The sequence below is a fragment of the Hyla sarda genome, chromosome 6 (assembly GCF_029499605.1).
Source record: "Hyla sarda isolate aHylSar1 chromosome 6, aHylSar1.hap1, whole genome shotgun sequence".
NCBI lineage: Eukaryota > Metazoa > Chordata > Amphibia > Anura > Hylidae > Hyla > Hyla sarda.
Window position 1 is genome coordinate 49,364,879 of NC_079194.1, and position 14,621 is coordinate 49,379,499.

Below are 14,621 nucleotides of genomic sequence, written 5' to 3' on the forward strand. Positions count from 1 at the left end.
GGGAGAAATTGGGCTTCAAATTTTGGGGGGTATTTTCTGCTATTACCCTTTTAAAAAATGTAAAATTTTTGGGAAAACAAGCATTTTAGGTAAAAAAATATATATATTTTTTTACATATGCAAAAGTCGTGAAACACCTGTAGGGTATTAAGGTTCAAATTACCCCTTGTTACGTTCCCCGAGGGGTCTAGTTTCCAAAATAGTATGCCATGTGTTTTTTTTTTTGCTGTCCTGGCACCATAGGGGCTTCCTAAATGCGGCATGCCCCCAGAGCAAAATTCGCTTTCAAAAAGCCAAATGTGACTCCTTCTCTTCTGAGACCTGTAGTGCGCCAGCAGAGCACTTTTCACACCCATATGGGGTGTTTTCTGAATCGGGAGAAATTGGGCTTCAAATTTTGGGGGGTATTTTCTGCTATTACCCTTTTTAAAATTGTAAAAATTTTGGGAAACCAAGCATTTTAGGTAAAAAAAATATATATTTTTTTACATATGCAAAAGTCGTGAAACACCTGTAGGGTATTAGGGTTCACATTACCCCTTGTTACGTTCCCCGAGGGGTCTGGTTTCCAAAATGGTATGCCATGTGTTTTTTTTTTGCTGTTCTGGCACCATAGGGGCTTCCTAAATACGGCATGCCCCCAGAGCAAAATTTGCTTTCAAAAAGCCAAATGTGACTCCTTCTCTTCTGAGACCTGTAGTGCACCAGCAGAGCACTTTTCACCCCCATGCGAGGTGTTTTCTGTATCGGGAGAAATTGGGCTTCAAATTTTGGGGGGTATTTTCTGCTATTACCCTTTTTAAAAATGTAAAATTTTTGGGAAACCAAGCATTTTAGGTAAAAAAAATATATATTTTTTTTACATATGCAAAAGTCGTGAATCACCTGTAGGGTATTAAGGTTCACATTACCCCTTGTTACGTTCCCTGAGGGGTCTAGTTTCCAAAATGGTATGCCATGTGTTTTTTTTTTGCTGTCCTGGCACCATAGGGGCTTCCTAAATGCGGCATGCCCCCCAAAAACCATTTGTCGCTCCTTCCCTTCTGAGCCCTCTACTGCGCCCGCCGAACAATTAACATAGACATATGAGGTATGTGCTTACTCGAGAGAAATTGGGTTTCAAATACAAGTAAAAATTTTCTCCTTTTTACCCCTTGTAAAAATTCAAAAATTGGGTCTACAAGAACATGCAAGTGTAAAAAATGAAGATTTTGAATTTTCTCCTTCACTTTGCTGCTATTCCTGTGAAACACCTAAAGGGTTAATACACTTACTGAATGTTTTTTTGAATACTTTAGGGGGTGTAGTTTTTATAATGGGGTCTTTTATGGGGTATTTCTAATATGAAGACCCTTCAAATCCACTTCAAAACTGAACTGGTCCCTGAAAAATAGTGAGTTTGAAAATTTTGTGAAAAATTTCAAAATTGCTACTGAACTTTGAAGCCCTCTGGTGTCTTCCAAAAGTAAAAACTCATAAATTTTATGATGCAAACATAAAGTAGACATATTGTATATGTGAACCCAAAAAAAATATATTTTGAATATCCATTTTCCTTACAAGCAGAGAGCTTCAAAGTTAGAAAAATGCAAAATTTTCATTTTTTTCATCAAATTTTGGGATTTTTCACCAAGAAAGGATGCAAGTTACCATAACATTTTACCACTAAGTTAAAGTAGAATATGTCACGAAAAAACAATCTCAGAATCAGAATGATAACTAAAAGTATTCCAGAGTTATTAATGTTTAAAGTGACAGTGGTCAGAATTGCAAAAAACGCTCCGGTCCTTAAGGTATAAAATGGCCTGGTCCTTAACCCCTTAAGGACTCAGCCCATTTTGGCCTTAAGGACTCAGACAATTTAATTTTTACGTTTTCATTTTTTCCTCCTCGCCTTCTAAAAATCATAACTCTTTTATATTTTCATCCACAGACTAGTATGAGGGCTTGTTTTTTGCGCGACCAGTTGTCCTTTGTAATGACATCACTCATTATATCATAAAATGTATGGCGCAACCAAAAAACACTATTTTTGTGGGGAAATTAAAACGAAAAACGCAATTTTGCTAATTTTGGAAGGTTTTGTTTTCACGCCGTACAATTTCTGGTAAAAATGACGAGTGTTCTTTATTCTGAGGGTCAATACGATTAAAATGATACCCATTATTATATACTTTTATATTATTGTTGCGCTTAAAAAAAATCACAAACTTTTTAACCAAATTAGTACGTTTATAATCCCTTTATTTTGATGACCTCTAACTTTTTTATTTTTCCGTATAAGTGGCGGTATGGGGGCTCATTTTTTGCGCCATGATCTGTACTTTTTTTTTGATACCACATTTGCATATAAAAAACTTTTAATACATTTTTTATAATTTTTTTTTTAATAAAATGTATTAAAAAAGTAGGAATTTTGGACTTTTTTAATTTTTTTTCGTTCACGCCGTTCATCGTACGGGATCATTAACATTTTATTTTAATAGTTCGGACATTTACGCACGCGGCGATACCAAATATGTCTATAAAAAATGTTTTTTACGCTTTTTGGGGGTAAAATAGGAAAAAACGGACGTTTTACTTTTTTATTGGGGGAGGGGATTTTTCACTTTTTTTTTACTTTTACTTTTACATTTTTTTACATTTTTTTTTACACTTTTTACACTTTTTTTTTATACCATGATTGCTAATACTGATCTGTTCTATGTATAGGACATAGAACAGATCAGTGTTTTCGGTCATCTTCTGCTCTGGTCTGCTCGATCACAGACCAGAGCAGGAGATGCCGGGAGCCGCACGGAGGAAGGTGAGGGGACCTCCGTGCGGCGTTATGAATCATCGGATCCCCGCAGCAGCGCTGCGGGCGATCCGATCGTTCATTTTAATCGCGAACTGCCGCAGATGCCGGGATCTGTATTGATCCCGGCACCTGAGGGGTTAATGGCGGACGCCCGCGAGATCGCGGGCGTCGGCCATTGCCGGCGGGTCCCTGGCTGCGATCAGCAGCCGGGATCAGCCGCGCATGACACGGGCATCGCTCCGATGCCCGCGGTTATGCTTAGGACGTAAATGTACGTCCTGGTGCGTTAAGTACCACCTCACCAGGACGTACATTTTCGTCCTGCGTCCTTAAGGGGTTAAGGGGTTAAAGGGGTATTCCAGGCAAAAACTTTTTTTTATATATATCAACTGGCTCCGGAAAGTTAAACAGATTTGTAAATTACTTCTATTAAAAAATCTTAATCCTTCCAATAGTTATTAGCTTCTGAAGTTTTCTGTCTAACTGCTCAATGATGATGTCACGTCACGTCACTGTGCATGATGGGAGAATATCCCTTGCATGATGGGAGAATATCCCCATAGGAGCTGGACAGCTCCCGGGACGTGAGTCATCAGAAAGCAGTTAGACAGAAAACAGGAACTCAACTTCAGAAGCTAATAACTATTGGAAGGATTAAGATTTTTTAATAGAAGTAATTTACAAATCTGTTTAACTTTCCGGAGCCAGTTGATATATATATTTAAAAAAAAAAGTTTTTGCCTGGAATACCCCTTTAAACCCTGCAATGGGGAATTGTAATACCCGTATTTGTCTGTAGTAGTCTTCTCAAGTATGTGCACTATAGTACGTCATTTAGAAGTTTTACTTCTGACATTGTAAGTTGAGTACAGTTTCAAGTTACAACGGTCCAGGAAAGATCCCTGAAAGTTGAAAATTTGTAATTTTGTAACTTGAGGAATCTGTTTAATAGATATGTTTTTACAGGACCATGTCAAATGGAATAACATAGTCTACTAATATTTATACCTTTTTTTAAGGTGTCCTAACATACCCGCCAAATGGAGGCCAAAAGAGCGCACATCTTGCACTGGAAACCTATGGACACTTATGGCACAAAAAGGCATTGTAAACCCAACCTGATTCACTGCCTGCACCACTAGAAATGAATGAACAGCAGTAATGGACTTACCACTATGTTGTTTTTAAGCCACTGTCTGACCGGAAGTGGGTTTCCAGCTAGGAGCACACACGGTAGAGTGATCTGGTTTCCTTCTATAACATTCACCACGTGAGGACTCTCTCCAATTACAGGAGTGACTAAAATGTGCAGTAAAAGAAAAACACAAGAAGTATATAGATGGGAAATATACAATAGTAAAAAAGAAAAATCACCCTAGTCTAAGCCAGTCTTGGTAGACAGTGTTTCCTCCAATCCAGTGTTTCCAAACCAATGTGACTCCAGCTGTTGCAAACTACAACTACCAGAATGCCCGGACAGCCGAAGGCTGTTCGGGCATGCTGGGAGTTGTAGTTTTGCAACAGCTGGAGGCACACTGGTTGGGAAACGTCACTCCAATTCATGCATTTTGAATGGGGAAGTGTTAAAGGGTACCTTTCATCAAAACAACTTTTGATATATTATAGTTTAATGTATGCAGAATAACTTTCTAAAAGCATGTTATTAAAAAATATGCTTCGTTCTATTTAATTTTCCACTTTGAAAAAATGACCACTAGGGGTCTCCCTACCAGTCGTTTTTTATAGATTTCAGACTCATGAAGGAGTCCTAAATCTCAGACTGCAGCCGAGACACAGACAAGCTCAGCACTGCTCTCTGCCAGGGAGTTTGCCTGTGTCCCGGCTGCAGTCTGACATTTAGGACTCCTGCATGAGTCTGAAATCTATAAAAAAAAAAAAGGACTGGTAGGGAGACCCCTAGTGGTCATTTTTTCAAAGTGGAAAATTAAATAGAAAGAAACATATTTTTTAATAACATGCTATTGGAAAGTTATTCTACATACATTAATCTATAATATATCAAAAGTTTTTTTCATGAAAGGTACCCTTTAATAAGCCCAATACAGCTAAACCTGATACTATGATTTGGAATTTCAATTCTATGAGGATAGTGCCTCAATGAGAACCTCCATAAGGGTGGGTTCACACCACGATATTTCTATTCAGTTTTTGGATACGTTTAAAAAAAACAAAAAACGTATGCAACCGTACAGCAAACCATGGCCATAGACTTTCCATTCAAAACCGTATGCACCATATTTTTTTACGGTTGTCTCCGTTTTTCAAACCACATGGTTTTTTACTTTTTTTTTTCAGGACAGAAAACCATGGCCTACCACGGTTTTTGGTCTGGGTGAAAAACCGTATTAAACCGTATACGTTTTTTTATAAACACGGGAATCAATGGGAACCGTACAGAACTGTATGTGCGTACGGTTCCATCCAGTTTTCACCATACAGTTTTTGACTTTGCACAGTTTATTTTCTTGGAATTTCAATCAAACAAGTGAAACTTTATTCATAATGGAGCGAAAAGTTCAAAACGTATAAGTTTTTTTTTCTTAAAAAACGGATGCAACCGTATACAGATAAAACTTTGTACACACGTTTTGATACAGTTTAGTCAGGTTTTGGGGAATCCGTTTTTTTTATCAAAAACCTGATAAAAAACTGTATTGCAAAAACGTGGTGTGAACCCACCCTAAAATAGTTGGAGCAGATAGAGGTTTCAAAGAGAGTCTATGGGGGAGATTTATCAAATCCTGTGGAGAGGAAAAGTTGCTGAGTTGCCCATAGCAACCAATCAGATCACTTCTTTCATTTCTGAAGAGGCCTCTGCAAAATGAAAGAAGCGATGTGATTGGTTGCTATGGGCAACTCAGCAACTTTTCCTCTGGACAAGTTTTGATCAATCTCCCCCTATGTCTCTGGAGGACCTGACCTGTCCAAGCACTACACAGACAGCCTATTGATTTCAATCGGCAACATGTAATACCTCACTTTTCCTGTGGTGGCACTGCAGAAAAAATTCACACTTGTTGTCCGATTCCCCATTCATTTTAGCTGATCCTAAGGGGTCAGCTTATTTTTTATTTGACTATTTTGGTTAAAAAAAAAAAAAAGGAATTGTTAAAAGACTTAAAGGGGTACTCCCGTGGAAAACTTTTTTTTTATCAACTGGTGCCAGAAAGTTAAACAAATTTGTAAATCACTTCTATTAAAAAATCTTAATCCTTCCAGTACTTTTTAGGCGCTGTATACTTAAGAGAAATCCAAAAAAGAAATGCATTTCCTCTGATGTCATGACCACAGTGCTCTCTGCTGACCTCTGTTGTCCATTTTAGGAACTGTCCAGAGCAGCATATGTTTGCTATGGGGATTTTCCTCTGCTCTGGACAGTTCCTAAAATGGACAGCAGAGGTCAGCAGAGAGCACTGTGGTCATGACATCAGAGGAAATGCATTTCTCTTTTGGATTTCTCTTTAGTATACAGCTTCTAAAAAGTACTGGAAGGATTAAGATTTTTTAATAGAAGTGATTTACAAATCTGTTTAACTTTCTGGCACCAGTTGATTTAAAAAAAAAAAAAGTTTTCCACGGGAGTACCCCTTTAACCCCTTTACTTCATGAAGTAACAACTTTTTGACAAACTAAAGGAATTAGCTCTGCTCTGCAAATATGATCTTAGATAGGGGAGGGTCTCATGAGAAAACAAGTAGAACTCAGCACAATGTTATTAGGAAGTCTATGAACAGCTAGTAAGAACTCGTTTACACGGCGATTGTGTTCCGATAAAGGGAGCCCCGTCAGTAAGTTTGTCAAAAGGACGAGAGTTGAGCGGAGAAGAAAATATTGCACGTCCTATTTTTTTCTCCACTTAACTTCTGTAAAATACCGGACAACCAATGGACCCCATTCAAGTCAATGTGATCCTTGGGACCTGGCGGTATCCGTTGTGCTCCGACTCCAACATGAAAAATGTGGCAACCAAGTGAGCTCTCTATTCACACAAGTGAGCCTAAAAACAAGTGTAAACAGGGGCAATAACAGGCGATCACAAAAAATGTCTGCCACCTGTTGTCCCTGTTCTTACTCTTTGTATTTGTGATTTTAAAGCCCATTTTCAATCTTATCGGTTCTTAGGAGAAGGAATTATTTTTACAAAACAGGGCATGACTTGGCTACATCTAAGAACAGGGCTCCATGTGTACACTGCAGGGGTTTCCTCATCAAGACATCCCCTTTTATAACCGAAAAAGAGTCCAAACTCAGCTGATCAACACAGGTCCATCACCAGGGACCTCAATTTACCCCCCCCCCCCCCCCATTAACCATACCTTTACTCTGGCCACAAATCTAGAGATGGAAAACTTCCCTCCAATTTGAATATCTTACCTAATCCAGTCAACGTAACTGTGACTTGTGCCCGAACTTTCCCAAAATGATTTTCCGCTTCACAGACATAGGTTCCATCATCCCCTACCCAAAGATCTAAAAGACAATGCAAAGTTATTAGTTTCCATTCATTCTAAGTAGACATCAATATGCACATGTATGGTTGGTTAAACCTTCTTTAGAGTGATGGGGGTAAATAATGGGCATCCTGCTCCATTGCTTACCATACACCTCCATTTCTCCCATCCCCACTGTTAGCACTAGGCGATTCACATAGCACTTGCTGTGTGGACTGGTAATCACTTAATATAACTCTATTAGACTCATGATGAGCATCTGAAAGAGTTATATTTAGTAAATTCTTGTCCACAAAGCAAGCACTGAGTGAATCGGCTAGCGGGGCGGCCACTTACCCTCATCAATCTATACCCAGGAGGGGAAGAACATTTTTTCTGGAGTGCTTCTTTAAAGGGGTACTGCGCTTCTAGACATCTTATCACCGATACAAAGGATAGGGGATAAGATGTCTGATCGCGGGGGTCCCGCCGTTGGGGACCCCCGCGATCTCCCTGCTGCACCCGCCATTTGTTTAGAGTGTCAAGTGCAGCGCCTGAGGCTCGTGACGTCACGGTCACGCCCCGCTTGTGACATCACTGTAACGCCCCCTCAATGCAAGTCTATGGGTGGGGGCGTGGCCGTCACGCCCCCTCCCATAGACTTGCATTGGGGGCGTGGCCGTCACGTCACTAGCGGGGCATGACCGTGACGTCACGTGCCTCCGCCCCGCATCGCCAGTCATCTGGCACGGAGCGAAGTTTGCTCGAGCATCGGATGTCTGGGGTGCCGCAGCCGAGATCGCGGGGGTCCCCAGTGGCGGGACCCCCGCAATCAGACATCTTATCCCCTATCCTTTGGATAGGGGAGGAGATGTCTAGGGGCGGAGTACCCCTTTAAGCCAAGCTTTGGCTAAAGCCATTGTTAGAAAATATCAGATATGTGCATAGATGGCTTCATAATAAACAATTATTGATGCTAGCACAGTGATTACATAATCGTATATTCTTGGCTTCTGTCCCTCATATTATCACATAGATAATTAATAATTAATGAATTAATAAAAAAGAATGAATCTATGATGGCTTCATCTGTTCTTAGGTCATCACATCCTATATCTTAATGTTATGCATTTATGTGGAATACAATCTGAAGGCCATGGCCCTCAAAAAATAAAAAAATAAAAAAATATTATTAAGTTTTACATATAAATATATATATATATATATATATAAAACTCAATGGGGTTTATTTACTAACATGATTCCGACTCTTTTTTGTCGTGTTTTGCGCCCAAATTGTGTCGCACGTCCCTTGCGACACAATTTGCGACCAAAAAAAACCAAAACCATCCATTTAACAAGAAAACCCCAAAAGTGGGCGTGGTCACAGGATAAAGTGGGCGTGGTCCTGACAAAAGGGGCGTGGTCCCAACAGTTTTGAAAAATCCCAGCATATTTACTATGGTTTCCACAGAAAATGTGGTGGATTTGAGCTGAGGAAAACCCGACAGATCAGAACAGTTGTAAAAAAATAAAGCAAAACGTAGGGAAAAGTGTAAAATGTAGGGAAACCTTAGTAAATTCCTTGGGAAAATACCTGTTGGAAATCAAAACCCACAAAGAAACCTACACAACACTCTTAGTAAATAAACCCCAATGTATGTGTGTGTATATGTGTGTATGTTCCAGCATCACGTCCAAACGGCTAAAGATATTAACATGAAACTTGGCCACATGTCACTTTATATGTCAGTAACAAACATAGGATAGGTGATTTAACCCTTACTCACCCCCATTTGCCAGGGGCGGGGTTTATGTTTAAAGTCCTATACAAGTCTATGGGAAATATATGTTACTGCATAGCTTCCAAATGGCTGGAGATATTTCAATAATACTTGATCACATGTTACTGATATGTCCACTTAAAATATAGGATACTTAATTTAACCCTTAACTACCCGCTTTTGTGAGGGTCAGGGTTTTTGTTTAAAGTTCCATGCAAATAAATGGGAAATGTAAGTTCCCACATAACTTCCATACGGCTGGAGATATTTCAATACCTGGTACACATATTACGGGTTGGGATAGGAGGTCGGGATAGGAGGTCGGGATAGGAGGTCGGGATAGGAGGACGGGATAGGAGGTCGGGATAGGACTCCTATCCCGACCTCCTATCCCGTCCTCCTATCCCCTCCCCCTATCATGGCCTCCTATCATAGGAGGCCGTGATAGGAGGAGGGGATAGGAGGACGGGATAGGAGGACGGGCTATGAGGACGGGCTATGAGGACAAGATAGGTGGAGGGGATAGGAGGATGGGATAGGAGGACGGATAGGAGGTCGGGATAGGAGGTCGGGATAGGAGGTCGGGATAGGAGGTCGAGATAGGAGGTCGAGATAGGAGGTCAGGATAGGAGGTCAGGATAGGAGGACGGGATAGGAGGACGGGATAGGAGGTCGGGATAGGAGGTCGGGATAGGAGGCTGAGATAGGAGGACGGGATAGGAGGACGGGATAAGAGGACGGGATAGGAGGTCGGGATAGGAGGTCGAGATAGGAGGTTGGTATAGATGGACTGGATAGGAGGTTGAGATAGGAGGTCGAGATAGGAGGACAGGATAGGAGGCCGTGATAGGAGGTCGAGATAGGAGGTCGAGATATGAGGTTGAGATAGGATGACGAGATATAAGGATGGGATAGGAGGACGGGATATGAGGATAGTATAGGAGGATGGGATAAGAGGTCGGGATAGGAGGTCAAGATAGGAGGTCAAGATAGGAGGTCAAGATAGGAGGTCGAGATATGAGGACGGTAAAGAAGGACGAGATAGGAGGTCGGGATAGGAGGACGAGATAGGAGGACGGGATAGGAGGACGGGATAGGAGGTCGAGATAGGAGGTCGAGATAGGAGGACGGGATAGGAGGTCGGGATAGGAGGTCGGGATAGGAGGTCGGTATAGGAGGTCGAGATAGGAGGGCAAGATAGGAGGATGGGATAGGAGGTCGGGATAGTAGGTCGGGATAGGAGGTTGGGAAAGGAGGACAGGATGTGAGGTCAGGATATGAGGTCGAGATATGATGATGGGATAGGAGATTGGGATAGGAGGTCGAGATATGAGGACGGGATATGAGGTCAGGATATGAGGTCGAGATATGATGACGGAATATGAGGAAGGGATATGAGGACCGGGATAGGAGGACGGGATAGGAGGTCGGGATAGGAGGTTGGGATAGGAGGTCGGGATAGGAGGTCGAGATAGGAGGTCGAGATAGGAGGTCGGGATAGGAGGTCAGGATAGGAGGACGGGATAGGAGGACGGGATAGGAGGTTGAGATAGGAGGACGGGATAGGAGGACGGGATAGGGGGACGGGATAGGAGGTCAGGATAGGAGGTTGAGATAGGAGGACGGGATAGGAGGACGGGATAGGGGGACGGGATAGGAGGACGGGATAGGAGGAGGGGATAGGAGGTCGGGATAGGAGGTCAGGATAGGAGGTCAGTATAGGAGGTTGAGATAGGAGGACAGGATAGGAGGTCGTGATAGGAGGTCGAGATAGGAGGTCGAGATAGGAGGTTGAGATAGGAGGACGAGATATGAGAATGGGATAGGAGGACGGGATATGAGGTTGGGATATGAGGACGGGATATGAGGTTGAGATATGACGACAATATATGAGGATGGGATATCAAGTCAAAAGCTTCCTCCTTTGTTGATTTTCCTCCCCAACAAGGATTAGAAAGGAAAAAGCAGGCAACACTCAGAAGTCTATTTCCCAAAGACAACCTCTTGATATGACGCTGAGCACATGCACTCAACTTTTTTGGTCGACCATGGCGAGGCCTTTTCTGAGTGGAACCTGTCCTGAGTCCTACTTTACATTGTAGAGTGTCAATTCTTCAGTGTTGTCCATATTTAAAAGAAAAAAAAATCTAAGGGGTGCACTTACTTATGGGAGATACATATGTATTCATATATATAAATATATATATATATATATCACATCTATCTCGATCTAAGTAAAGTTTACAAGTTGTTTACCCGATTCCTAGCTTCAGAGGTCTCATTTCTGGGCTTTACATGCAGGAACAACATATTTGACAGAGTGTGTGGGTCCCAAAGGGACATTGAGTGTCACGATGCCGGCTGGCAGGTAGTGGATCCTCTGTGCCAGAGAGGGATTGGCGTGGACCGTGCTAGTGGATCGGTACTAAGTCACTACTGGTTTTCACCAGAGCCCGCCGCAAAGCGGGATGGTCTTGCTGCGGCGGTAGTGACCAGGTCGTATCCACTAGCAACGGCTCAACCTCTCTGACTGCTGAAGATAGGCGCGGTACAAGGGAGTAGACAGAAGCAAGGTCGGACGTAGCAGAAGGTCGGGGCAGGCAGCAAGGATCGTAGTCGGGGGCAACGGCAGGAGGTCTGGAACACAGGCTAGGAACACACAAGGAAACGCTTTCACTGGCACAATGGCAACAAGATCCGGCGAGGGAGTGAAGGGGAAGTGAGGTATAAATAGGGAGTGCACAGGTGAACACACTAATTGGAACCACTGCGCCAATCAGCGGCGCAGTGGCCCTTTAAATCGCAGAGACCCGGCGCGCGCGCGCCCTAGGGAGCGGGGCCGCGCGCGCCGGGACAGGACAGACGGAGAGCGAGTCAGGTACGGGAGCCGGGATGCGCATCGCGAGCGGGCGCTACCCGCATCGCGAATCGCATCCCGGCTGGAGACGGTATCGCAGCGCACCGGGTCAGTGGAGCTGCCCGGAGCGCTGCGGTAGCGAGAGAGAAGCGAGCGCTCCGGGGAGGAGCGGGGACCCGGAGCGCTCGGCGTAACAGTACCCCCCCCCCCTTGGGTCTCCCCCTCTTCTTAGAGCCTGAGAACCTGAGGAGCAGACTTTTGTCTAGGATGTTGTCCTCAGGTTCCCAGGATCTCTCTTCAGGTCCACAGCCCTCCCAATCCACCAAAAAGAACTTTTTTCCTCTGACCGTCTTGGAGGCCAGTATCTCTTTCACTGAGAAGACGTCAGAAGAACCGGAGACAGGAGTGGTAGAAACTAATTTGGGAGAGAAACGGTTGATGATGAGTGGTTTAAGAAGAGAGACATGAAAGGCATTAGGAATACGGAGAGAAGGAGGAAGAAGAAGTTTGTAAGAGACAGGATTAATTTGGCACAAGACTTTGAAGGGACCAAGATAGCGTGGACCCAGTTTGTAACTGGGGACACGAAAGCGGACATATTTAGCGGAGAGCCATACCTTGTCTCCGGGAGCAAAAATGGGGGGAGCTCTTCTTTTCTTATCGGCAAACTTTTTCATGCGAGATGAAGCCTGTAAAAGAGAAACTTGGGTCTCTTTCCATATGGTGGAAAGATCACGAGTCACTTCATCTACCGCGGGCAAACCAGAGGGCAAGGGAGTAGGGAGGGGGGGAAGAGGGTGACGGCCGTACACCACGAAAAATGGGGATTTGGAGGAAGATTCAGAGACTCTAAAGTTATACGAGAATTCGGCCCATGGTAGAAGATCTGCCCAATCATCCTGGCGGGAGGAAACAAAATGTCGTAAATAATCACCCAAGACCTGGTTAATTCTTTCTACTTGTCCATTGGATTGAGGATGATATGCAGAAGAAAAGTTTAATTTAATCTTGAGTTGTTTACAGAGAGCCCTCCAGAATTTTGACACGAATTGGACGCCTCTATCCGAGACTATTTGTGTGGGCAACCCGTGAAGACGAAAAATGTGTACAAAAAATTGTTTAGCCAACTGAGGCGCTGAAGGAAGACCAGGAAGAGGGATGAAATGTGCCATCTTGGAGAATCGATCAACGACCACCCAAACAACAGTGTTGCCACGGGATGGGGGTAGGTCTGTAATAAAATCCATACCAATCAGAGACCAAGGCTGTTCGGGGACAGGCAGAGGATGAAGAAAACCAGCGGGCTTCTGGCGAGGAGTCTTATCCCGAGCACAGACAGTGCAGGCTCGCACAAAGTCCACGACATCCGTCTCCAGAGTCGGCCACCAATAGAAGCGAGAGATGAGTTGCACAGATTTCTTGATGCCTGTATGACCTGCGAGATGGGAGGAGTGACCCCATTTGAGGATTCCGAGGCGTTGGCGTGGAGAGACGAAGGTCTTTCCTGGAGGAGTTTGCCTGATGGAGGCTGGAGAAGTGGAGATCAGGCAGTCAGGAGGAATGATGTGTTGCGGAGAGAGTTCAACTTCCGAGGCATCCGAGGAACGAGAGAGAGCATCGGCCCTAATGTTCTTATCGGCAGGCCGAAAGTGAATTTCAAAATTAAATCGGGCAAAGAACAGAGACCACCTGGCCTGGCGAGGATTCAGCCGTTGGGCAGACTGGAGATAGGAGAGGTTCTTGTGATCGGTGTAAATAATAACAGGAAATCTTGATCCCTCCAGCAGATGCCTCCATTCCTCAAGTGCTAATTTAATGGCTAGAAGCTCTCGATCCCCGATGGAGTAGTTCCTCTCCGCCGGAGAGAAGGTCCTAGAAAAAAAACCACAAGTAACAGCATGCCCGGAAGAATTTTTTTGTAGAAGGACCGCTCCAGCTCCTACAGAGGAGGCATCAACCTCCAATAGGAAGGGTTTAGATGGGTCAGGTCTGGAGAGCACGGGAGCCGAAGAAAAGGCAGACTTGAGCCGTTTAAAGGCGTCTTCCGCTTGAGGAGGCCAAGACTTGGGATTGGCATTTTTTTTGGTTAAAGCCACGATAGGGGCCACAACGGTAGAAAAATGTGGAATAAATTGCCTGTAATAATTGGCGAACCCCAAAAAACGTTGGATAGCACGGAGTCCGGAGGGGCGTGGCCAATCTAAGACGGCAGAGAGTTTGTCTGGATCCATTTGTAGTCCCTGGCCAGAGACCAAGTATCCTAGGAAAGGAAGAGATTGGCATTCAAACAGACATTTCTCTATCTTGGCATAAAGTTGATTGTCACGAAGTCTCTGAAGAACCATACGGACATGCTGGCGGTGTTCTTCTAGATTGGCAGAAAAAATCAGGATATCGTCCAGATATACAACAACACAGGAGTATAAGAGATCACGAAAAATTTCATTAACAAAGTCTTGGAAGACGGCAGGGGCGTTGCACAGGCCAAAGGGCATGACCAGATACTCAAAGTGTCCATCTCTAGTGTTAAATGCCGTTTTCCATTCATCCCCCTCTCTGATGCGGATGAGATTATAAGCACCTCTTAAGTCCAGTTTGGTAAAGATGTGGGCACCTTGGAGGCGATCAAAGAGTTCAGAGATGAGGGGTAGAGGGTAGCGGTTCTTTATCGTGATTTTATTAAGACCGCGGTAGTCAATGCAAGGGCGTAGAGAGCCATCTTTTTTGGA

General features: G+C 43.7%; 1 protein-coding gene across 3 annotated transcripts in view; it reads right to left on the bottom strand.

The window, feature by feature from the left end:
- The window catches only part of HMCN1 (hemicentin 1), a 443,635-nt gene that overhangs the window by 306,740 nt on the left and 122,274 nt on the right, over positions 1 to 14,621 (bottom strand). For all 3 annotated transcript variants that reach the window (XM_056523646.1, XM_056523647.1, XM_056523648.1), the window contains 2 exons: positions 7,196 to 7,291; positions 3,972 to 4,099 (listed from right to left, as the gene is read on the bottom strand). In XM_056523646.1, the coding sequence (XP_056379621.1) occupies positions 3,972 to 4,099; positions 7,196 to 7,291 (224 nt within the window). The remainder of the gene's footprint in view (positions 1 to 3,971; positions 4,100 to 7,195; positions 7,292 to 14,621) is intronic.